The 26,482-nt window shown below is 54.4% G+C and overlaps 1 protein-coding gene across 1 annotated transcript; it reads left to right on the top strand.

Moving 5' to 3' along the window:
* Window positions 1-23,985: 23,985 nt before the first annotated feature.
* Window positions 23,986-24,624, top strand: LOC138351342 (uncharacterized protein DKFZp434B061-like). The gene has a single exon (XM_069303091.1). The coding sequence runs from the start codon at window positions 23,986-23,988 to the stop codon at window positions 24,622-24,624; it is 639 nt and encodes a 212-aa protein (XP_069159192.1).
* The last annotated feature ends 1,858 nt before the right edge of the window (window positions 24,625-26,482 follow it).

Raw genomic sequence — 26,482 nt, 5'->3', positions numbered from 1 at the left:
ACGAAGCAATAAGATGCTTATCTTAAGATACTAACAAGGTTAGGTAAGGTCGGTGTTTTCTATGAATCTTTTTAAGGGTATCTATTATGTTAAGTATGTCACCTATGCACATATTTAATAAGTCAATATTGACTTATTAAATTTGCGAGAACGGGTTGTGGCACAAGAGCGGGGCTGTGGTGAGCCCGTAGTGTACTTACTTGGCACAGGAGCGCGGCTGTGGTGAGCCCGAAGTGGATTTACCTGGCACAGGAGCGGGGCTGTTGGCGGTGACTTTAATAACTATTCCGCGATTATAAACTGTCATCCACATTTCCGTGGAAACAAACATTTAATTCACCTGGGCTTTAGGAGACCACTCCTCAAGCTTTAGGAGACTGCTGTTATGCTGAAATGTTCAACTTTCCCTAACTATTACTGAACCTCAGAGGAATTAGTGATCCACGCCCACGTCATATTTATATGAAATATTTATGAATTAAATATTCCACGATTGATAGGCATAAAATACACCACCACACAAACGAAGAGAAGCGTTTCCCACACTCCAGGCAGCCCGTCCTCATCAACAAAGGCCAAAGTTCATTCCATGCACCCGCTAAACCCCTTGTTTATGAATGAAAAACGGTTTACACACGACTCACAACTGATGACGTCCCAACACTTCTCGAACAAGTGCTTCGCTGACGACTTTTGTTCGAACCACATTTTTATAAATGCTTCACCCACGGAGTACAAATACTAATAAACGCAAAGAGAACCTAAACACCTGACCTAACCTGATCTAGGCTTAGTTATACACCAAATTATGGTTTATAATATTAATTTACCTCCAATAATCACCGATTTTGGATACAAAGTTCGTTACAATTTATAATTTCAATATGCAACCCGTCCTCGACTCAAGTCCATTACATCCAGCGGTCGACCCCACAGACGCATTCATAAATTTTAACATGCTGTTCATTCAAAACGGGAATTTTCTCAAGTATAAATTAATATTATAATATATTAGCATATTGTGCATATATAGGCATAAGATAGGTTAGGTTAGGTGTTTAGGTTCTGTTGGCGATTATTTGTATTTGTAGTACGTGGATGAAGCATTTACAGCGTTGTGATTCGAACAAAATTCGTCAGTGAAACACTTGTTCCGGATATGTTCGAACTTCAGCAGTTGTGAGTCGTGTGTAAATCGCTTTTCATTCATAAACAGGGGGTTTGGCGGGTGCATGCAATCACTTTTGGATCTTTGTTTGGAGGACGGGCTGCAATATGGGTTCGGTGGCAGGTTGGGTGAGCATAACTTAAAGACGGGCTGCGGGTCGGCGGCAGCGTGGACGGGTGGGTTCTTACCGATACATATTGCAAACAACAATTAAATGAACTGCCAACTGCTTCGGGATGGCTCAGTTATATGTTGTTTCGAGAATTAATTGTGTTTTTTAAACAAAATATTATTAGTAAGAGCTGGTCGTCAAGTGGACACAGAGGCAGACATGCCACAAGGCAAGGTTCAGTTACGTGGTGACGTACGTGCATAGACCGTCATCAGGAACTTGCAACAATTATGGCAACACCTGTAACTGCCTCACCTAGACAATTACCAGCAACGGTCGCGTGGCGCCATTATTGCCATGGTGATGGTCGCAATTACCCAAGCTGACGGGGGCGGGGCTACCCAAGCAGAGGGGGCGGGGCGACCCAGGGTGAACGGAGGACATGTACTCACCAAATTCTGCTTGTGGGGGTTGAGCTCTGGCTCTTTGGTTCCACCTCTCAACCGTAAATCAACTGATGTACATATTCCTGAGCCTACTGGGCTCTGTCATATCTACATTTGAAACTGTGTATGGAGTCGGCCTCCACGACATCACTTCCATTTACTAACTACTCTGACACTGAAAAAGTTCTTTCTAACGTCCCTGTGGCTCATTTGGATACTCAGTCTCCACCTGTGTCCCCTTGTGCGTGTGCCACCCGTGGTAAATAATTCATCCTTGTCCACAGTCAATTCCCCTGAGAATTTAGTATGTGGGTGATCATGTCTCCCCCTACCTCTTCTGTCTTCCAGCGACGTGAGGTGCAGTTCACGTAGTCTGTCCTAATAACTCATGCCTCTTAGTTCTAGGACTAGCCTAGTGGCATACCTCTGAACTTTTACCAGCTTCGTATTGTGCTTGACTAGATACGGGCTCCATGCTGGGGCTGCATACTCCAGGATTGGCCTTACATATGTGGTATACAAGGTTCTGAAGGATTCCTTACACAGGTTTCTGAAAGCAGTTCTGATGTTAGCCAGCCTCGCATAGGCCGCTGACGTTATTCTTTTGATGTGGGCTTCAGGAGACAGGTTTGGCGTGATATCAACTCCCAGATCTTTCTCTCTGTCCGTTTCGTGAAGGACTTCATCTCCCATTCGGTATCCAGTGACTGGCCTCCTAGTTCCTCCTCCTTCATATGATGGGGCGGTGGTGAAGGGAGGAGAGGTGAGGGGGCGGCGGTGTGGGGAGGACAGGTGAGGGGGCGGCGGTGTGGGGAGGAGAGGTGAGGGGGCGGCGGTGTGGGGAGGACAGGTGAGGGGGCGGCGGTGTGGGGAGGACAGGTGAGGGGGCGGCGGTGTGGGGAGGAGAGGTGAGGGGGCGGCGGTGTGGGGAGGACAGGTGAGGGGGCGGCGGTGTGGGTGAGGACAGGTGAGGGGGCGGCGGTGTGGGTGAGGACAGGTGAGGGGGCGGCGGTGTGGGTGAGGACAGGTGAGGGTGCGGCGGTGTGGGGAGGAGAGGTGAGGGGGCGGCGGTGTGGGGAGGACAGGTGAGGGGGCGGCGGTGTGGGGAGGAGAGGTGAGGGGGCGGCGGTGTGGGGAGGACAGGTGAGGGGGCGGCGGTGTGGGTGAGGACAGGTGAGGGGGCGGCGGTGTGGGGAGGACAGGTGAGGGGGCGGCGGTGTGGGTGAGGACAGGTGAGGGTGCGGCGGTGTGGGGAGGAGAGGTGAGGGGGCGGCGGTGTGGGGAGGACAGGTGAGGGGGCGGCGGTGTGGGGAGGAGAGGTGAGGGGGCGGCGGTGTGGGGAGGACAGGTGAGGGGGCGGCGGTGTGGGTGAGGACAGGTGAGGGGGCGGCGGTGTGGGGAGGACAGGTGAGGGGGCGGCGGTGTGGGTGAGGACAGGTGAGGGGGCGGCGGTGTGGGGAGGAGAGGTGAGGGGGCGGCGGTGTGGGGAGGAGAGGTGAGGGGGCGGCGGTGTGGGGAGGACAGGTGAGGGGGCGGCGGTGTGGGGAGGACAGGTGAGGGGGCGGCGGTGTGGGTGAGGACAGGTGAGGGGGCGGCGGTGTGGGGAGGACAGGTGAGGGGGCGGCGGTGTAGGGAGGACAGGTGAGGGGGCGGCGGTGTGGGGAGGACAGGTGAGGGGGCGGTGGTGAAGGGAAGGACAGGTGAGGGGGGTGGTCAGGTAAGAGGAGGACAGGTGAGGGGGAAGACAAATGAGAGGGAGGATAGGTGGGGGGGGGGACAGGTGAGGGGGAGGACAAATGAGGGGGAAGACAGGTGAAGGGGAGGACAGGTGAGGGAGGCAGTGTTGAATACTCCTGCGCGGGCCCTAAACCTCTGGCTGGCCGGTTGTTACTCATGTACTCAGCCTAATTCAGGCCTTGAATGAGTATTGATGACTCGCACGTTGCTGTGAGGTAAGCCAGGTCCAGCGTGCTCAGTCTCAGCTCATATTCTACATGGTATGTAACACTGTGTCAGTGGGCGTTCCTGTCAGTGGGTGTTCCTGTCAGTGGGTGTTCCTGTCAGTGGGTGTTCCTGTCAGTGGGTGTTCCTGTCAGTGGGTGTTCCTGTCAGTGGGTGTTCCTGTCAGTGGGTGTTCCTGTCAGTGGGTGTTCCTGTCAGTGGGTGTTCCTGGGGCGGCCATTTCTCCACACTGGGAGAAATTTCATTTCTCCTTTTCATGGAGATTTCTCCACACCACACAGGGCGCCTGACAGCTGAGTGGACAGTGCTTCGGATTCGTAATCCTGAGGTTTCGGCATCAATCCCCAGTGGAGGCGGAGACAAATGGGCAAAATGTTTCTTTCACCCTGATGCTCCTGTTACCTAGCAGTAAATAGGTACCTGGGAGTTAGACAGCTGCTACGGGCTGCTTCCTAGGGGTGGAAGCCTAGGCGAGGACCGGGCAGCGGGGACACTAAGCCCCGAAATCATCTTAAGATAACCTCAAGATAAGATAACACTGCTAAGATAAGATAACATTTCCTCTCTTCTTCTGGAACCTGTAAGCCCATTTCCCATGTACACGGATATCCATGGGACCCGCTGCTGCTTCTGGGAGACTCTTCTGTGTCGTGAACAGCCTCGAGCTTTGTTTAATGGTTAGGAGAGTGAAAGGGTGGTAAAGGTGGAGGGGTGGCTGGGAGTTGAGAGGGCTAGCATATGAGTGCCGGTGATGGGGTGGGTTAAGGACCGATGATGGGGGAAGATGAGGGCCAGTGAAGAGGTATTCTACAGGCCAATGAAGAGGTGTAGGTCAGGGGACGGTACGAGTGTAGGTGAGGGGACGGTACGAGTGTAGGTCAGGGGACGGTACGAGTGTAGGTGAGGGGACGGTACGGGTGTAGGTGAGGGGACGGTACGAGTGTAGGTGAGGGGACGGTACGGGTGTAGGTCAGGGGACGGTACCGGTGTAGGTCAGGGGACGGTACGGGTGTAGGTCAGGGGACGGTACGAGTGTAGGTGAGGGGACGGTACGGGTGTAGGTCAGGGGACGGTACGGGTGTAGGTCAGGGGACGGTACGGGTGTAGGTGAGGGGACGGCACGGGTGTAGGTGAGGGGACGGTACGAGTGTAGGTGAGGGGACGGTACGGGTGTAGGTGAGGGGACGGTACGGGTGTAGGTGAGGGGACGGTACGAGTGTAGGTCAGGGGACGGTACGGGTGTAGGTGAGGGGACGGTACGGGTGTAGGTGAGGGGACGGTACGGGTGTAGGCGAGGGGACGGTACGGGTGTTGGTGAGGGGACGGTACGGGTGTAGGTGAGGGGACGGTACGGGTGTAGGTGAGGGGACGGTACGGGTGTAGGTGAGGGGACGGTACGGGTGTAGGTGAGGGGACGGTACGGGTGTAGGTGAGGGGACGGTACGGGTGTAGGTGAGGGGACGGTACGGGTGTAGGTGAGGGGACGGTACGGGTGTAGGTGAGGGGACGGTACGGGTGTAGGTGAGGGGACGGTACGGGTGTAGGTGAGGGGACGGTACGGGTGTAGGTGAGGGGACGGTAGGTGAGACACAGGGGGTGGGTGCAGGTGAGGGACCGGACAAGGCCACAACCAAGGCGTCACGAGGCGCGTCACAACACCCACACAATGTAGGACGGAGGGACACAGCAGCTCCGACCAGGTAACCGGCTTTTCTCTACCGAGTCAGTGAAAGGAGACTTGCTGGTATTATTCCCACTGACGGCTGGTGGTGTGTTGGTAGTGTTGTGATGGTGGTGTGGTGCTGGTGGTGTGTTGGTGGTGTGTTGGTGGTGTTGTGTTGGTGGTGTGTTGGTGGTGTGGTGCTGGTGGTGTGGTGCTGGTGGTGTGGTGCTGGTGGTGTGTTGGTGGTGGTGTGGTGGTGTGGTGCTGGTGGTGTGGTGCTGGTGGTGTGGTGCTGGTGGTGTGGTGCTGGTGGTGTGGTGCTGGTGGTGTGGTGCTGGTGGTGTGGTGCTGGTGGTGTGGTGTTGGTGGTGTGTTGGTGGTGTGGTGCTGGTGGTGTGGTGTTGGTGGTGTGGTGCTGGTGGTGTGGTGTTGGTGTGGTGCTGGTGGTGTGGTGTTGGTGGTGTGTTGGTGGTGTGGTGCTGGTGGTGTGGTGCTGGTGGTGTGTTGGTGGTGTGGTGCTGGTGGTGTGTTGGTGGTGTGTTGGTGGTGTGGTGCTGGTGGTGTGGTGCTGGTGGTGTGGTGCTGGTGGTGTGGTGCTGGTGGTGTGGTGCTGGTGGTGTGGTGTTGGTGGTGTGTTGGTGGTGTTGTGTTGGTGGTGTGGTGCTGGTGGTGTGGTGCTGGTGGTGTGGTGCTGGTGGTGTGTTGGTGGTGTGTGCTGGTGGTGTGTTGGTGGTGTGGTGTTGGTGGTGTGGTGATGGTGGTGTGGTGCTGGTGGTGTGGTGCTGGTGGTGTGTTGGTGGTGTTGTGTTGGTGGTGTGGTGCTGGTGGTGTGGTGTTGGTGGTGTGGTGCTGGTGGTGTGTTGGTGGTGTGGTGCTGGTGGTGTGGTGCTGGTGGTGTGGTGCTGGTGGTGTGGTGCTGGTGGTGTGGTGCTGGTGGTGTGGTGCTGGTGGTGTGGTGCTGGTGGTGTGGTGTTGGTGGTGTGTTGGTGGTGTTGTGTTGGTGGTGTGGTGCTGGTGGTGTGGTGCTGGAGGTGTGGTGCTGGTGGTGTGTTGGTGTGTGCTGGTGGTGTGTTGGTGGTGTGGTGTTGGTGGTGTGGTGATGGTGGTGTGGTGCTGGTGGTGTGGTGCTGGTGGTGTGGTGCTGGTGGTGTGTTGGTGGTGTGGTGCTGGTGGTGTGGTGCTGGTGGTGTGTTGGTGGTGTGTGCTGGTGGTGTGGTGCTGGTGGTGTGGTGCTGGTGGTGTGGTGCTGGTGGTGTGTTGGTGGTGTGGTGCTGGTGGTGTGTTGGTGGTGTGGTGCTGGTGGTGTGGTGATGGTGGTGTGGTGCTGGTGGTGTGGTGCTGGTGGTGTGTTGGTGGTGTGGTGCTGGTGGTGTGGTGCTGGTGGTGTGGTGCTGGTGGTGTGTTGGTGGTGTGGTGCTGGTGGTGTGTTGGTGGTGTGGTGCTGGTGGTGTGTTGGTGGTGTGGTGTTGGTGGTGTGGTGATGGTGGTGTGGTGCTGGTGGTGTGGTGCTGGTGGTGTGGTGCTGGTGGTGTGTTGGTGGTGTGGTGCTGGTGGTGTGTTGGTGGTGGTGTGGTGCTGGTGGTGTGGTGTTGGTGGTGTGTTGGTGGTGTGGTGCTGGTGGTGTGGTGCTGGTGGTGTGGTGTTGGTGGTGTGGTGCTGGTGGTGTGGTGCTGGTGGTGTGTTGGTGGTGTGGTGATGGTGGTGTGGTGCTGGTGGTGTGGTGTTGGTGGTGTGTTGGTGGTGTGGTGCTGGTGGTGTGGTGCTGGTGGTGTGGTGTTGGTGGTGTGGTGCTGGTGGTGTGGTGCTGGTGGTGTGGTGCTGGTGGTGTGGTGATGGTGGTGTGGTGCTGGTGTGGTGCTGGTGGTGTGGTGTTGGTGGTGTGTTGGTGGTGTGGTGCTGGTGGTGTGGTGCTGGTGGTGTGGTGTTGGTGGTGTGGTGCTGGTGGTGTGGTGTTGGTGGTGTGGTGCTGGTGGTGTGGTGTTGGTGGTGTGGTGCTGGTGGTGTGGTGTTGGTGGTGGTGTGTTGGTGGTGTGGTGCTGGTGGTGTGGTGCTGGTGGTGTGGTGTTGGTGGTGTGGTGCTGGTGGTGTGGTGCTGGTGGTGTGGTGCTGGTGGTGTGGTGTTGGTGGTGTGTTGGTGGTCTGGTGCTGGTGGTGTGGTGCTGGTGGTGTGGTGCTGGTGGTGTGGTGCTGGTGGTGTGGTGCTGGTGGTGTGGTGTTGGTGGTGTGTTGGTGGTGTGGTGCTGGTGGTGTGGTGCTGGTGGTGTGGTGCTGGTGGTGTGGTGTTGGTGGTGTGTTGGTGGTGTGGTGCTGGTGGTGTGTTGGTGGTGTGGTGCTGGTGGTGTGGTGCTGGTGGTGTGGTGTTGGTGGTGTGTTGGTGGTGTGGTGCTGGTGGTGTGTTGGTGGTGTGGTGCTGGTGGTGTGTTGGTGGTGTGGTGCTGGTGGTGTGGTGCTGGTGGTGTGGTGTTGGTGGTGTGTTGGTGGTGTGGTGCTGGTGGTGTGTTGGTGGTGTGGTGCTGGTGGTGTGGTGCTGGTGGTGTGGTGCTGGTGGTGTGGTGTTGGTGGTGTGTTGGTGGTGTGGTGCTGGTGGTGTGGTGCTGGTGGTGTGGTGCTGGTGGTGTGGTGCTGGTGGTGTGTTGGTGGTGTGGTGCTGGTGGTGTGGTGCTGGTGGTGTGGTGCTGGTGGTGTGGTGTTGGTGGTGTGTTGGTGGTGTGGTGGTGTGGTGCTGGTGGTGTGGTGCTGGTGGTGTGGTGCTGGTGGTGTGTTGGTGGTGTGGTGCTGGTGGTGTGGTGCTGGTGGTGTGCTAGTGGTGTGGTGCTGGTGGTGTGGTGCTGGTGGTGTGGTGCTGGTGATGTGGTGCTGGTGGTGTGTTGGTGGTGTGTGCTGGTGGTGTGGTGCTGGTGTTGAGGTGCTGGTGGTGTGTTGGTGGTGTGGTGCTGGTGTTGAGGTGCTGGTGGTGTGTTGGTGGTGTGGTGCTGGTGGTGTGGTGCTGGTGGTGTGGTGCTGGTGGTGTGGTGCTGGTGGTGTGGTGCTGGTGGTGTGGTGTGTTGGTGGTGTGGTGCTGGTGGTGTGGTGTGTTGGTGGTGTGGTGCTGGTGGTGTGGTGTGTTGGTGGTGTGGTGCTGGTGGTGCTGGTGGTGTGGTGCTGGTGGTGTGGTGCTGGTGGTGTGGTGCTGGTGGTGTGTTGGTGGTGTGGTGCTGGTGGTGTGGTGCTGGTGGTGTGGTGTGTTGGTGGTGTGTGCTGGTGTGGTGCTGGTGGTGCTGGTGGTGTGGTGCTGGTGGTGTGGTGCTGGTGGTGTGGTGCTGGTGGTGTGTTGGTGGTGGTGTGTTGGTGGTGGTGTGGTGATGGTGGTGTGTTGGTGGTGGTGTGTTGGTGGTGGTGTGGTGCTGGTGGTGTGGTGCTGGTGGTGTGGTGCTGGTGGTGTGTTGGTGGTGGTGTGGTGCTGGTGGTGTGGTGCTGGTGGTGTGGTACTGATGGTGTGGTGCTGGTGGTGTGGTGCTGGTGGTGTGTTGGTGGTGGTGTGTTGGTGGTGGTGTGGTGTTGGTGGTGTGGTGCTGGTGGTGTGGTGCTGGTGGTGTGGTGCTGGTGGTGTGGTGGTGTGGTGCTGGTGGTGTGGTGCTGATGGTGTGGTGCTGGTGGTGTGGTGTAGTGGTGTGTTGGTGGTGGTGAGGTGTTGGTGGTGAGGTGCTGGTGGTGTGGTGTTGGTGGTGTGGTGCTGGTGGTGTGGTGTTGGTGGTGTGGTGCTGGTGGTGTGTTGGTGGTGGTGAGGTGTTGGTGGTGTGGTGTTGGTGGTGTGGTGCTGGTGGTGTGGTGCTGGTGGTGAGGTGTTGGTGGTGTGGTGTTGGTGGTGTGCTGGTGGTGTGCTGGTGGTGTGCTGGTGGTGTGCTGGTGGTGTGGTGCTGGTGGTGTGCTGGTGTGGTAGTGTGCTGGTGGTGTGCTGGTGGTGTGGTGCTGGTGGTGTGCTGGTGTGGTAGTGTGCTGGTGGTGTGGTGTGCTGGTGGTGTGGTGCTGGTGGTGTGCTGGTGGTGTGGTGCTGGTGGTGTGGTGGTGTGGTGCTGATTGTGTGGTGCTGGTGGTGTGCTGGTGCTGGTGGTGTGGTGCTGGTGGTGTGTTGGTGGTGTGCTGGTGGTTTGGTAGTGTGCTGGTGGTGTGCTGGTGTGGTGCTGGTGGTGTGCTGGTGGTGTGGTGTGCTGGTGGTGTGGTGCTGGTGGTGTGGTGGTGTGGTGCTGGTGGTGTGCTGGTGGTGTGGTGCTGGTGGTGTGGTGGTGTGGTGCTGGTGGTGTGCTGGTGGTGTGGTGCTGGTGGTGTGCTGGTGGTGTGGTGCTGGTGGTGTGCTGGTGGTGTGGTGCTGTTGGTGTGGTGGTGTGGTGCTGGTGGTGTGCTGGTGGTGTGGTGCTGGTGGTGTGCTGGTGTGGTGCTGGTGGTGTGCTGGTGGTGTGGTGCTGGTGTGGTGCTGGTGGTGTGCTGGTGGTGTGGTGGTGTGGTGCTGGTGGTGTGGTGCTGGTGCTGGTGTGTTGCTGGTGGTGTGCTGGTGGTGTGGTGTGGTGCTGGTGTGGTGCTGGTGGTGTGCTGGTGGTGTGGTGTGCTGGTGGTGTGGTGCTGGTGGTGTGGTGCTGGTGGTGTGGTGCTGGTGCTGGTGTGTTGCTGGTGGTGTGCTGGTGGTGTGGTGTGGTGCTGGTGGTGTGCTGGTGGTGTGGTGTGCTGGTGGTGTGGTGCTGGTGGTGTGCTGGTGGTGTGGTGCTGGTGGTGTGGTGGTGGTGTGGTGCTGGTGGTGTGGTGGTGTGCTGGTGGTGTGGTGTGCTGGTGGTGTGGTGCTGATGGTGTGCTGGTGGTGTGGTGCTGGTGGTGTGGTGGTGTGCTGGTGGTGTGGTGTGCTGGTGGTGTGGTGCTGGTGTGGTGCTGGTGGTGTGCTGGTGGTGTGGTGGTGTGGTGCTGGTGGTGTGGGGCTGGTGCTGGTGTGTTGCTGGTGGTGTGCTGGTGGTGTGGTGTGGTGCTGGTGGTGTGCTGGTGGTGTGGTGCTGGTGGTGTGGTGCTGGTGGTGTGGTGCTGGTGTTGTGCTGGTGGTGGTGGTGTGGTGGTGTGGTGCTGGTGGTGTGCTGGTGGTGTGGTGCTGGTGCTGGTGTGGTGCTGGTGTGGTGCTGGTGGTGTGGTGCTGGTGTTGTGCTGGTTCTGGTGGTGTGGTGGTGTGGTGCTGGTGGTGTGGTGCTGGTGGTGTGGTGCTGGTGCTGGTGGTGTGGTGCTGGTGATGTGGTGCTGCTGGTGTGCTGGTGGTGTGGTGCTGGTGTGGTGCTGGTGGTGTGGTGCTGGTGTTGTGCTGGTGGTGTGGTGCTGGTGGTTTGGTGCTGGTGGTGTGGTGTGGTGTGGTGTGCTGGTGGTGTGGTGTGGTGTGGTGTGCTGGTGGTGTGGTGCTGGTGGTGTGGTGCTGGTGGTGTGGTGCTGCTGGTGTGCTGGTGGTGTGGTGCTGCTGGTGTGCTGGTGGTGTGGTGCTGGTGTTGTGCTGGTGCTGGTGTGCTGGTGGTGTGGTGCTGGTGGTGTGGTGCTGGTGTGCTGGTGGTGTGGTGCTGGTGTGCTGGTGGTGTGGTGCTGGTGTGCTGGTGGTGTGGTGCTGGTGGTGTGGTGCTGGTGTGCTGCTGGTGTGCTGGTGGTGTGGTGCTGGTGGTGTGCTTGTGGTGTGCTGGTGGTGTGGTGCTGGTGGTGTTGTGCTGGTGGTGTTGTGCTGGTGGTGTGGTGCTGGTGGTGTGGTGCTGGTGGTGTTGTGCTGGTGGTGTGGTGTTGGTGGTGTGGTGCTGGTGGTGTGGTGCTGGTGGTGTTGTGCTGGTGGTGTGGTGCTGCTGGTGTGCTGGTGGTGTGGTGCTGGTGGTGTTGTGCTGGTGGTGTTGTGCTGGTGGTGTGGTGCTGGTGGTGTGGTGCTGGTGGTGTTGTGCTGGTGGTGTTGTGCTGGTGGTGTGCTGGTGTGGTGCTGGTGGTGTGGTGCTGGTGGTGTGGTGCTGGTGGTGTGGTGCTGGTGTGCTGGTGGTGTGCTGGTGTGGTGCTGGTGTGCTGGTGTGGTGCTGGTGGTGTGGTGCTGGTGGTGTGCTGGGGATGTGCTGGTGGTGTGCTGGTGTGGTGCTGGTGGTGTGGTGCTGGTGGTGTGCTGGGGATGTGCTGGTGGTGTGTGGTGCTGGTGGTGTGGTGCTGGTGGTGTGGTAGTGTGCTGGTGGTGTGCTGGGGATGTGCTGGTGTGGTGCTGGTGGTGTGCTGGTGGTGTGCTGGTGGTGTGCTGGTGGTGTGCTGGTGGTGTGCTGGTGGTGTGCTGGTGGTGTGCTGGTGGTGTGGTGCTGGTGGTGTGGTGCTGGTGGTGTGGTGCTGGTGGTGTGCTGGTGGTGTGGTGGTGGTGTGCTGGTGGTATGCTGGTGGTGTGGTGCTGGTGGTAGTGTGTTGGTGGTGTGGTGCTGGTGGTGTGCTGGTGGTGTGCTGGTTGGGTGAAGGGGCTGCCAGCTACTGTATGCGTGTCTGTCTCATGACAATGTTTCTGGTATAATTTCAGCGCAGAGAAACAGGGAATATTGTGTGCTGATCCAACCATTATATTGGTGTATGACCCTCTGTCCTGTGTGACAGTCAATACCAGCATTATCCTCACTTTAATAAGACTTAATTGAAATCCTCAGATTAAGCCAAATTGTAATAAAATTTTGCCAATAAAGATGTTAATAATAATAATAATTGACCTGGACAAAGTTTCTCGCAATGAGATATTATGTTTGATACTGAGTACTCTGTGTCCAGGCTTATGATGGAACACTCTCAGTGTTCTTGTGTATGGATAATTTGTTACTTAATTAAGACGTTAAGAGACCACATCACTGCCACGGGTTCCCAACTTTAACCTCCTGCAGGACAAGGCAGTGTGCTAACTACCGCCTCAAAGGAATTTTGAGGTATTTCTGTGTTTACTAGTTGTGTTTACTAGGTGTGTTTACTAGTTGTGTTTACTAGTTGTGTTTACTAGTTGTGTTTTTACGGGGGTTGAGCTTTGCTCTTTCGGCCCGCCTCTCAACTGTCAATCAACTGTTTACTAACTACTTTTTTTTTTCCCCCACACCACACACACACACACACACACCCCAGGAAGCAGCCCGTGACAGCTGACTAACTCCCAGGTACCTATTTACTGCTAGGTAACAGGGGCATTCAGGGTGAAAGAAACTTTGCCCATTTGTTTCTGCCTCGTGCGGGAATCGAACCCGCGCCACAGAATTACGAGTCCTGCGCGCTATCCACCAGGCTACGAGGCCCCTCCAGGTATTTCTGTATTATATTATTAATGATGCGGGTTTTCCGTAATCAGGATATGAAGTCTTAAGATAACTAAAAACTAAATTAATTACAGCAGAAGCCAACAGGAAGCGTTGATCCCAGACACGGAGCCCGAGCGACCGTGTCTCGTCCACCTGTGTCCACTTGAAGACTCTTCAGTACATGGTAAAGCTTCTCTTACGCCATAACAAACAACACCACTAATCAATAAGAGAACACGAGTGATGATCTACTCACCAGGGATAATAAGAGAACACAAGTGATGATCTACTCACCAGGGATAATAAGAGAACACAAGTGATGATCTACTCACCAGGGATAATAAGAGAACACAAGTGATGATCTACTCACCAGGGATAATAAGAGAACACAAGTGATGATCTACTCACCAGGGATAATAAGAGAACACAAGTGATGATCTACTCACCAGGGATAATAAGAGAACACAAGTGATGATCTACTCACCAGGGATAATAAGAGAACACAAGTGATGATCTACTCACCAGGGATAATAAGAGAACACAAGTGATGATCTACTCACCAGGGATAATAAGAGAACACAAGTGATGATCTACTCACCAGGGATAATAAGAGAACACAAGTGATGATCTACTCACCAGGGATAATAAGAGAACACAAGTGATGATCTACTCACCAAAGATAATAAGAGAACACGAGTGTTGATCTACTCACCAAGGATAATAAGAGATCACGAGTGTTGATCTACTCACCAAAGATAATAAGAGAACACGAGTGTTGATCTACTCACCAAGGATAATAAGAGATCACAAGTGATGATCTACTCACCAGGGATAATAAGAGAACACGAGTGTTGATCTACTCACCAAGGATAATAAGAGATCACGAGTGTTGATCTACTCACCAAAGATAATAAGAGAACACGAATGTTGATCTACTCACTAAGGATAATAAGAGAACACAAGTGATGATCTACTCACCAAAGATGATTTCCGACGCTACGTTTTCCTTCTCGTCAGCGGGGTCGGCCATCTTGCTGGAGTCGACCTCTGGAGCCATGTGGCTGGCGGACGGCGGCCTGCTGCCCCCCTGCGCCACACTCCCGCGCTGAAACACACACATCACCTCCTGTATTCTCCACTCGCCTCTACTTATTGTATATATGTAACTATACTATTTGTTATTTACTTATAATTGTTTTTACAGAGCCATGCGTACATAAATTTCTGTATTTGCCATGTAGGCGACCTTATGACACGTTGGTATTAATTAGTATTATAATTTCGTGTGGTGTGGGTGCTGACTAGAGACTATAGTCAGTACACACACACACACACACACACACACACACACACACACACACACACACACACACACACACACTCTGTACTACACACAAGAAGGTGTATATCCCGATATATACTGTGTATATCTCGATATACAAGAAGGGGGATAGACAGGAGGCACTGAACTACAGACCAGTGTCCCTAACCTGCATACCATGCAAGCTAATGGAGAAGAGTGTGCGAAAAAATCTAGTGGAACATCTGGAACGAAGGAACTTTGTAACACAGCATCAACATTGGTTCAGGGATGGCAAGTCCTGTCTCTCAGGATTAATTGTATTCTACGACCAGGCAACAAAAATCAGACAAGAAAGAGAGGGGTGGGCAGACCACGTATTTTTGGACTGCCAGAAAGCCTTTGATACAGTACCACACAAGAGGCTAGTGAAAAAGCTGGAGTGAAAGGAAAGGTCTTCCATTGGATAAGGGAGTACCTAAGCACAGAAGACAGCGAGTTACTGTGAGGGGTGAGGCCTCATATTGGCGAGACGTCACCAGTGGAGTTCCGCAGGGTTCAGTCCTTGGACCTATACTGTTTCTGATTTATGTAAATGATCTCCCAAAAGGTATAGAACCGTTCCTCTCATTGTTTGCTGATGATGCAAAAATTATGAGGAGGATTAAAACTGAGGAAGATAGCATGAGGCTACAAGATGACCTAGACAGACTGAATGAATGGTCCAACAAATGGCTAGTAAAGTTCAACCCAAGTAAATGTAAGGTAATGAAACTAGGCTGTGGAAACAGGAGGCCAGACACAGGATACAGAATGGGAGATAAAGTACTTCATGAAACGGACAGAGAGAAAGTTCTGGGAGTTGATATCGCACCAAACTTGTCTGCTGAAGCCCACATCAAAAGAATTATATCTGCGGCATACGCGAGGCTGGCTAACATCAGAACAGCCTTCAGGAACCTGTGTAAGGAATCATTTAGAACCTTGTATACCACATATGTAAGACCAATCCTGGAATATGCGGCCCCTGTATGGAGCCCGTACCTTGTCAAGCACAAGACAAAGCTTGAAAAAGTTCAGAGGTATGCCACTAGGCTAGTCCCAGAACTAAGAGGCATGAGTTACGAGGAAAGGCTGCCTAAAATGCATCTCACGACACTGGAAGACAGATGAGTAAGGGGAGATATGATCACTACCTACAAAATTCTCATAGGAATTGACAGGGTAGATAAAGATAAACTGTTTAACACTGTTGGTACGCAAATAAGGGGGACACAGGTGGAGACTTAGTACCCAAATGAGCCACAGGGACGTTAGAAAGAACTTTTTCAGTGTCAGAGTAGTTAAGTAGTTAACAGATAGAATGCACTAAGAAGTGATGTGGCGGAGGCTGACTCCATATCCTGTTTCAAATGTAGATATGATAGAGCCCAGTAGGCTCAGGAATCTGTTCAACAGTTGAGAGGCGGGACCAAAGAACCAGAGCTCAACCCCCGCAAGCACAACTAGGTGAGTGCAACGTGGTGAGTAAACACACACACACAAATAGATCAAACCTGCTCATCATGGGGTCACGAAAGGATTGACTGGGAGAACAAGGAACCGCATGGAGGCGAGGATACGCCAAACTATTGGAGGTGGTGACTAGAAATTTTTAACCCAGCATGTCAGAGAACCCACAAGGATGAGAGGAAATGAAGAATCAGCGAGACTCGACCTGGTCTTCACTCTGAACGACTCCGACATAAGAGAAATCGGTTTTGATGCCCCAGTAGGAATGAGCGACCACAGTGTATTGGTGTTTGAGTACCTGATTGAAGAAGGGTTATTGAACTCGACGAGGGATACCGAAAACAAAAGGTTAGCATACCGAAAGGGAAACTATGAGGAGATAAGAAAATTCCTAAAAGATATAGCATGGGAAACAGAGCTCAGGGGAAAGACGGCCCAAGACATGATGGTCTACATCACGCAGAAGTGCAAGGACGCAGCGAACAAGTTTGTCCCAGTTCAAAAGGAAAACAGTGAAATGAAGATGAGAAACCCATGGTTTAATCAGAGATGTAGGCTAGCTAAGCAGCAAAGTAAAAGGGCATGGAGAAACTATAGGAATAACAGGACACTTGAGAGCAGAGAAAGATATCAGAATGCCAGGAATGAATATGTCAGGATGAGAAGAGAGGCAGAAAGATAAAACGAAAATGACATCGCAAGCAAGGCAAAGACTCAGCCTAAATTGCTGCATAGCCACATCAGGAGAAAAATAACAGTAAAGGAACAGGTTATGAAATTAAGGATAGGGGCAGAAGGATTCACTACAAACGACAAGGAAGTGTGTGAGGAACTGAATAAGAAAATCCAGGTCTTCACCTTAGAACAAGGAGAAATTCCAGAGATAAGAGAGGGAATAGTTAACTTTGAACCACTGGAAGAGTTTGAGATTACCAGCGGGGAAGTAAGGAAGTGTTTACTAGAGTTGGATGGGATAAAGGCTATAGGCCCAGATGGAATCTCCCCTTGGATACTAAAGGAAGGAGCAAAAGAACTGTGCCTGCCACTCTCCATAGTGTATAACAAATCACTGGCAACAGGGGAACTGCCAGAAATTTGGAAAGCAGCTAACGTAGTCCCGATATACAAGAAAGGGGATAGACAGGAGGCACTGAACTACAGGCCAGTGTCCCTAACCTGCATACCATGCAAGCTGATGGAGAAGTTTGTGCGAAGAAAGCTAGTGGAACATCTGGAGCGAAAGAACTTTGTAACACGGCATCAACATGGGTTCAGGCATGGCAGGTCCTGCCTCACAGGATTACTTGAATTCTACGACCAGGCAACAAAAATCAGGCAAGAAAGAGAAGGGTGGGCAGACTGCATATTTTTGGATTGTCAGAAAGCCTTTGATACAGTACCACACAAGAGTCTAGTGAAAAAGCTGGAGATGCAGGCTGGAGTGAAAGTTAAGGTACTCCATTGGATAAAGGAGTACCTAAGCAACAGGAGACAAAGAGTCAGTGTGAGGGGTGAGGTCTCAGATTGGCGAGACGTTACAAGTGAAGTCCCTCAAGGGCCAGTCTTTGAACCTATACTGTTTCTGATATATGTAAATGGTCTCCCAGAAGGTATAGACTCGTTTCTCTCAATGTTTGCTGATGATGCAAAAATTATGAGGAGGATTGAAACAGAGGATGATAGTAAGAGGCTACAAGATGATCTAGACAGACTGAATGAATGGTCCAACAAATGGCTGTTGAAGTTCAACCCGAGTAAATGCAAAGTAATGAAACTAGGCAGTGGAAACAGGAGGCCAGACACAGGATACAAAATAGGAGATGAAGTACTTAATGAAACGGACAAAGAGAAAGATCTAGGAGTTGATATCACACCAAACCTGTCTCCTGAGGCCCACATAAAAAGAATAACGTCTGCGATATATGCGAGGCTGGCTAACATCAGAACAGCGTTCAGGAACCTGTGTAAGGAATCATTCAGAATCTTGTACACCACATATGTAAGACCAATCCTGGAGTATGCGGCCCCAGCATGGAGCCCGTACCTTGTCAAGCACAAGACGAAGCTGGAAAAAGTTCAAAGGTATGCCACTAGACTAGTCCCAGAACTAAGAGGCATGAGTTACGTGGAAAGGCTGCCTAAAATGCACCTTACGACACTGGAAGACAGAAGAGTAAGGGGAGACATGATCACAACCTACAAAATCCTCAGGGGAATCGACCGGGTAAACAAGGATAAACTATTCAACACTGATGGGACGCGAACAAGGGGACACAGGTGGAAACTGAGTACTCACATGAGCCACAGAGACGTTAGAAGGAACTTTTTCAGTGTCAGAGTAGTTAATGGATGGAATGCATTAGGCAGTGATGTGGTGGAGGCTGACTCCATACACAGTTTGAAATGCAGATATGATAGAGCCCAGTAGGCTCAGGAACCTGTACACCAGTTGATTGACAGTTGAGAGGCGGGACCAAAGAGCCAAAGCTCAACCCCTACAAGCCCAAATAGGTGAGTACACACACACACAGTTGACGTAATCTGTAACGGGACACAAGTGACGCACAAGAGATGACGCACTGGTCCACCAACACCTCACACACGTCACTGGTCCACCTCACCTCACACACACGTCACTGGTCCACCAACACCTCACACACACGTCACTGGTCCACCAACACCTCACACACACGTCACTGGTCCACCAACACCTCACACACGTCACTGGTCCACCAACACCTCACACACTCGTCACTGGTCCACCAACACCTCACACACTCGTCACTGGTCCACCAACACCTCACACACGTCACTGGTCCACCAACACCTCACACACACGTCACTGGTCCACCAACACCTCACACACTCGTCACTGGACCACCAACACCTCACACACGTCACTGGTCCACCTCACCTCACACACACGTCACTGGTCCACCAACACCTCACACACACGTCACTGGTCCACCAACACCTCACACACTCTTCACTGGACCACCAACACCTCACACACGTCACTGGTCCACCTCACCTCACACACACGTCACTGGTCCACCAACACCTCACACACTCGTCACTGGACCACCAACACCTCACACACACGTCACTGGTCCACCAACACCTCACACACACGTCACTGGTCCACCATCACCTCACACACGTCACTGGTCCACCATCACCTCACACACACGTCACTGGTCCACCAACACCTCACACACGTCACTGGACCACCAACACCTCACACACACGTCACTGGTCCACCAACACCTCACACACACGTCACTGGTCCACCATCACCTCACACACACGTCACTGGACCACCAATACCTCACACACACGTCACTGGTCCACCAACACCTCACACACGTCACTGGTCCACCAACACCTCACACACACGTCACAGGTCCACCATCACCTCACACACACGTCACTGGTCCACCAGCACCTCAGACACGTCACCGGTCCACCAGCATATCACACATTTAATTACTTATTCAGGTAATTAGAGGAGCCCAGGTGGGCACCTCCCTGGTAATGACTCGGTGTGTCAGTGTTCTCCACCCTCTCTCTTCCTATTCCTTCCTCACCTCCATCGTGTTTCTCTCTCCCTGGCCCCTCACGTCATCCTTCTATCTCTCACTCTATCTCTCATATTTCTCATTCAGTTCTCGTTGGCTCATCCTCAGTTCGACTCCAAACTGTCTTGTGAAATTATCACGAAATCTTACACAAATCTGTGAAGAATGTACTCATTCATTTGTACTATTTTCCACAGTGTCAGACTGTTTATATTATATAATTCCCCTGTACTTATGAGGAGTCATTTTTACACAGTTGCAAGTGGGTGTTGTGACTGAGGCGCCTGTGGGTGGCGGGGGGGGGGGCCTGTGGGTGGCGGGGGGGGGGCCTGTGGGTGGCGGGGGGGGGGGGGCCCTGTGGGTGGCGGGGCGCCTGTGGGTGGCGGGGGAGGCCTGTGGGTGGCGGGGCGCCTGTGGGTGGCGGGGCGCCTGTGGGTGGCGGGGCGCCTGTGGGTGGCGGGGCGCCTGTGGGTGGCGGGGCGCCTGTGGGTGGCGGGGCGCCTGTGGGTGGCGGGGCGCCTGTGGGTGGCGGGGGGGGGGGGCCTGTGGGTGGCGGGGTGGGGCCTGGCAAGGGTCCGGAGGAACAATGACAATCTCAGACAAAGTACAAATAATCTTGGTGTGGGAAGTGGTGCTTCCTGTTGGCTTAACGAGCACCCTCGTTGATGGCTTAACGAGCACCCTCGTTGATGGCTTAACGAGCACCCTCGTTGATGGCTTAACCAACATCAGTCGCACTGGTCTAACACCGATGGTGTCGGCGTAACCAACATTATTGATGTTGGCTTAACAAGCGCCAACTGTTTTCGTTTAATGAGTAGTAATTGTTTTGGTTTGACAGAGGTTAGAGCGCACTTATCGATAAAAGTAGAGTGTGAGGGAAGGGTAGTGTGAGGAGAGTCCTGTGTGTGTGAGGTGAGTCCTGTGTGTGTGAGGTGAGTCCTGTGTGTGTGAGGTGAGTCCTGTGTGTGAGGGAAGGGTAGTGTGAGGAGAGTCCTGTGTGTGAGGGAAGGGTAGTGTGAGGAGAGGGTAGTGTGAGTATAGGGTAGTGTGAGTATATATATATATATATATATATATATATATATATATATATATATATATATATATATATATATATATATATATATATACATATGTATATATATATATGCGAACAAGCTTGAATGGTCTCCAAGCATATATGCAACTGAAAACTCCATACCCCAGAAGTGACTCGAACCCAGACCGCCAGGAGCACACTGCAACTGGTGTACACGGTGCTTTAACCACTCGACGATCAGTGACCGTACAAAAGACGATGGCAACCCCCAGCTGATGCAACTAGTATGGCAACCCCCAGCTGATGCAACTACTATGGCAACCCCCAGCTGAGGCAACTACTATGGCAACCCCCAGCTGAGGCAACCACTATGGCAACCCCCAGCTGATGCAGCCACTATGGCAAACCCCAGGTGATGCAACCTCTATGGCAACCCCGAGCTGATGCAACCACTATGGCAACCCCCCAGCTGAGGTAACTACTATGGCAACCCCCAGTTGATGCAACTACTATGGCAACCCCCAGCTGAGGTAACCACTATGGCAACCCCCAGTTGATGCAACCATCATGCCCCCCCCAGCTGAGGCAATCACTATGGCAACCCCCAGCTGAGGCAATCACTATGGCAACCCCCAGCTGATGCAACCACTATGCCCCCCCCAGCTGAGACAATCACTATGGCAACCCCCAGCTGATGCAGCCAATATGGCAAACCCCAGCTGAGGCAATCACTATGGCACCCCCCAGCTGATGCAACTACTATGGCAACCCCCAGCTGATGTAGCCACTATGGCAACCCCCAGCTGATGCAGCCACTATGGCAACCCCCAGCTGATGCAACTACTATGGCAAACTCCAGCCGAGGCAACCACTATGGCAACCCCCAGCGGATGCAACTACTATGGCAACTCCCAGCTGATGCAGCCACTATGGCAACCCCCAGCTGAGGCAACTACTATGGCAACCCCCAGCTGATGCAGCCACTATGGCAAACCCCCGCTGAGGCAACCACTATGGCAACCCCCAGCTGAGGCAACCACTATGACAACCCCCAGCTGATGCAACCTCTATGGCAACCCCAACTGAGGAAACCACTATGGCAACCCCAGCTGATGAAACCATTATGGCAACTCCCAGCTGAGGCAACCACTATGGCAACATCAACTACTGAGGCAGCCATTATGGCTATGGACATAATGGCACCAACAGTGAGCATAAGACCCTGAGAATTAAGGACACTGCAAGAGGGACACCCACACATACACAAGTGTAACCTGCGCTTGAAACAACACAGCGATCCCCAGGCAATTTTGTTCATTGTAATTTGTTCCTTAACTCAACAACACTATTTCCAGTCCATATAACAACAACTATGCATACTATGGCACCAACAGTGGCAAGAACTGTGACAACAGTGTTGCCTTAGTTCTTGTCAACGGTAACAAGAACTATGGCAACAAGTAATGTACCATTTCGACATTTATGGCAACAACTTGTATCAGTGACGTATTAAGTTACGGCATATTAAGTTAGAGACATTGTTTACAAATGGTGCGCAGTTCATTGTCTCAGGTTATACAGCTGGCAACTTGTCCTTGCAATATATTGCAAAACGTGTATAACGTTTCAGACATGACAACGTTTTTGTATATAACGTTTCAGACATGTCAGAGTTTCTGTATATAACGTTTCAGACATGACAACATCCCCGTGTTTAACGTTTCAGACATGGCAACGTTTCCGTTTGTAACGTTTGAGAGCACCGGGAGGCCATCGTTCTGTCACTACTGTTCTTTATCCTCGTGTCACTTGGTCTACAACACTCACACAACAGTGACGTGTCGCTCGTTAATGTGAAATGACTCGGCAGTCAGACCCTTGTGTCTGTAGGCCGAGAGGTGTGGCTGTCGGCCGAGAGGTGTGGCTGTCGGCCGAGAGGTGTGGCTGTAACCTCACTTCTCACACTGTAATCTCTTAGACTCACCTGGCGTGTGGCTGTAGCTGGACGAGGGAAACGAGAGTTGGTCAATTTCCCGACGATGGTTCAATTATCTCCGAGAGTGAGGGGAGGTTGGGAGACCTCGGTGCTGGTCACTAGGGTGATGGAGGAAGCAGGGTGTTGCAGGCGATGTTCTTGGCAATGTCTAGTGCTCCTGGGATGTGTCCTAGCTATGTGCAGTCTTGAGGAGGTAATGGTAAGCCAAGGTGCTTCCACCTCCGTCCTGAGACCATGTGTGTCGCAGGGTGTGGAGGTACGATGATGCTCTCCACCTGCACGCCCTCCAGTCACCTGTCTCGCCTCCACTTATATCATTGCATCTTGCAAGGTGACAATATGATGCACTTATGAATTAGTCTTGCAAGGCTTAGTGCTGTAAGTTATCAAACTGTTTGTTATATAATACTGACCCGGGGTCGAGGCACCCACAGCACGTGCTGGTTCGTTGTCTAAAAACGACAGTTGAGCAGACAGCTTCTGCTGGTCGGCCTCACCTGCCTCTTACCTGTGAGCCTTGCAGTTCCCGCCATTAAGAGGACGGGCCGCTGTTGAGCCGGCACGTGCCAGCCTCCCGCCCGTGTGCCGCCTGGCTGTAAGGTCCACTTTCCCCCACACCTCACAACTCTCGCTACAAGATGCTGGATGCTGCTGCTGCTGCCAGCCCGCGCTGCTCCCGCGACACCTGCCGCTGTCTTCAAGCCTCGCTCATCTTCGCTCACCAGCACCGCGTGGAGGATGCCTGCTGCCGCCGCCGTCCGAAGCGATCTGGGAACCCCGCACGAGACCAGGACACCTGCTTAACACGAGTCGGTATTTCTTTAAACTTTGTTCTCTAGAGTTTGATCTCATCCCGGCCAGGTTAACGCGCCATCATTATATATGTTGCTTCTGTAGTGTGGCGGAGACGTGAAGCGTCACCCTGGACGGTGGTCAGTGATTACACCCACCCCACGACTGGCACTCCGGAGAGGCACCCCATGACTGGCACCCCGGAGAGGCACCCCATTACTGGCACCCCGGAGAGGCACCCCATGACTGGCACCCCGGAGAGGCACCCCATGACTGGCACCCCGGAGAGGGACCCCTTGACTGGCACCCCGGAAAGGCACCCCATGACAAGCACCCTGGAGAGGCACCCCATGACTGGCACCCCAGAGAGGCACCCCTTGACAAGCACCCCGGAAAGGCACCCAATGACAAGCACCCCGGAGAGGCACACCTTGACAAGCACCCCGGAGAGGCACCCCTTGACAAGCACCCCGGAGAGGCACCCCTTGACAAGCACCCCGGAGAGGCACCCCTTGACAAGCACCCCAGAGAGGTACCCCTTGACAAGCACCCCGGAAAGGCACCCAATGACAAGCACCCCAGAGAGGCACCCCTTGACAAGCACCCCGGAGAGGCACCCCTCGACAAGCACCCCGAAGAGGCACCCCCATGACAAGCACCCCGGAGAGGCACCCCTTGACAAGCACCCCGGAGAGACACCCCTTGACAAGCACCCTGGAGAGGCACTCCATGACTGGCACCCCTTGACAAGCACCCCGGAGAGACACCCCTTGACAAGCACCCTGGAGAGGCACTCCATGACTGGCACCCCTTGACAAGGACCCCAGAGAGGCACCCCTTGACAAGCACCCCGGAGAGGTACCCCTTGACAAGCACCCCGGAGAGGCACCCCATGACTGACACCCCCGGAGAGGCACCCCTTGACAAGCACCCCGGAGAGGCACCCCATGACACACACCCCGGAGAGGCACCCCGGAGAGGCACCCCATGAAACACACCCCGGAGAGGCACCCCGGAGAGGCACCCCATGACACACACCCCGGAGAGGCACCCCATGACAAGAACTCCAGAGAGGCACCCCATGACTGGCACCCCGGAGAGACACCCCATGACACACACACCCCGGAGAGGTATCCCATGACACCTACCCCGGAGAAGCACCCCATGACAAGCACCCCGGAGAGACACCCCATGACAGGCACCGCAGAGAGGCACCTCATGACTGGCACCCCGGAGAGGCACCCCTTGACAAGCACCCCAGAGAGACACCCCATGACTGGCACCCCGGAGAGACACCCCATGACACACACCCCGGAGAGGTATCCCATGACACCTACCCCGGAGAAGCACCCCATGACAAGCACCCCGGAGAGACACCTCATGACTGGCACCCCGGAGAGGCACCCCATGACTGGCACCCCGGAGAGGCACCCCATGACAAACACCGCGGAGAGGCACCCCTTGACAAGCACCCCAGAGAGACACCCCATGACAAGCACCCCGGAGAGACACCTCATGACAAGCACCCCGGTGAGGCACCCCTTGGCAAACACCCCGGAGAGACACCCCATGACTGGCACCCTGGAGAGGCACCCCTTGACAAGCACCCCGGAGAGACACCCCTTGACAAGCACCCCGGAGAGGCACCCCTTGACTGGCACCCTGGAGAGGCACCCCTTGACAAGCACCCCGGAGAGACACCCCATGACAAGCACCCCGGAGAGACATCCCATGACTGCCACCCCGGAGAGGCACCCCTTGACTGGCACCAGTTGACAAGCACCCCGGAGAGGTACCCCTTGACAAGCACCCCGGAGAGGCACCCCGGAGAGACACCCCATGACAAGCACCCCGGAGAGACACCCCATGACTGGCACCCCGGAGAGGCACCCCATGACTGGCACCCCGGAGAGGCACCCCATGACAAGCACCCCGGAGAGGCACCCCTTGACTGGCACCCCGGAGAGGCACCCCATAACAAGCACCCTGGAGAGACACCCCTTGACTGGCACCCCGGAGAGGCACCCCATGACAAGCACCCCGGAGAGGCACCCCATGACTGGCACCCCGGAGAGGCACCCCGGAGAGGCACCCCATGACTGGCACCCCGGAGAGGCACCCCTTGACTGGCACCCCGGAGAGGCACCCCTTGTCTGACACCCCGGAGAGGCACCCCATGACAAGCACCCCGGAGAGGCACCCCATGACTGGCACCCCGGAGAGGCACCCCATGACTGGCACCCCGGAGAGGCACCCCATGAAAAGCACCCCGGAGAGGCACCCCTTGTCTGACACCCCGGAGAGGCACCCCTTGTCTGACACCCCGGAGAGGCACCCCTTGTCTGACACCCCGGAGAGGCACCCCTTGTCTGACACCCCGGAGAGGCACCCCTTGACAAGCACCCCGGAGAGGCACCCCTTGTCTGACACCCCGGAGAGGCACCCCTTGACAAGCACCCCGGAGAGGCACCCCTTGTCTGACACCCCGGAGAGGCACCCCGGAGAGGCACCCCTTGTCTGACACCCCGGAGAGGCACCCCTTGACAAGCACCCCGGAGAGGCACCCCTTGTCTGACACCCCGGAGAGGCACCCCTTGACAAGCACCCCGGAGAAACACCCCATAACAAGCACCCCGGAGAGACACCTCATGACTAGTACCCCGGAGAGGCACCCCTTGTCTGACACCCCGGAGAGGCACCCCATGACTGCACCCCGGAGAGGCACCCCATGACAAGCACCCCGGAGAGGCACCCTATGACAAGCATCCCAGAGAGGCACCCCATGACTGGCACCCCAGAGAGGCACCCCATGACTGGCACCCCGGAGAGACAACCCATAACAAGCACCCCGGAGAGGCACCCCATAACAAGCACCCCGGAGAGGCACCCCATGACAAGCAATCCGGAGGCACCCCTTGACTAGCACTCCGGAGAGGCACCCCATGACAAGAACCACGGAAAGGCACCCCATGACTGGCACCCCGGAGAGGCACCCATGACTCTTAGAACTACGACCCCAGAGCGCTGTCGACTCATCCGCGAGGCCACCTAGCGTACTCACATAGTTGTACTCACCTAGTTGTGCTTGCGGGGGTTGAGCTTTGGCTCTTTGGTCCACAGATTCCTGAGCCTACTGGGTTCTATCATATCTACATTTGAAACTGTGTGTTGAGTCTGCCTAAACCACATCACTGCCTAATGCATGTTAACTACGCTGACAGAAGGAATTCTTTGTAAGGTCACTGTGGCTCATTTGGGTATTCAGTTTCCACCTGTGTCCCCTTGTTTGCGTACCACCAGTGTTAAACAGTTTATCTTTATATACCCTGTCAATTCCTATGAGAATTTTGTAGATAGTGATCATGTCGCTCCTTACTCTTTTGTCTTCCAGTGTCGTAAGGTGCATTTTAGGCAGCCTTTCCTCGTAACTCAAGCCTCTTAGTTCTGGGACTAGCCTAGTGGCATACCTCTGAACTTTTTCCAGCTTCGTCTTGTGCTTGACAAGGTACGGGCTCCATGCTGGGGCCGCATACTCCAGGATTGGTCTTACATATGTGGTATACAAGGTTCTGAATGATTCGTTACACAGGTTCCTGAAGGTTGTTCTGATGTTAGCCAGCCTCGCGTATGCCGC

This window comes from Procambarus clarkii, chromosome 5, assembly GCF_040958095.1.
Source record: "Procambarus clarkii isolate CNS0578487 chromosome 5, FALCON_Pclarkii_2.0, whole genome shotgun sequence".
Taxonomy (NCBI): domain Eukaryota; kingdom Metazoa; phylum Arthropoda; class Malacostraca; order Decapoda; family Cambaridae; genus Procambarus; species Procambarus clarkii.
This window is presented reverse-complemented; position numbering and strand designations above follow the sequence as displayed.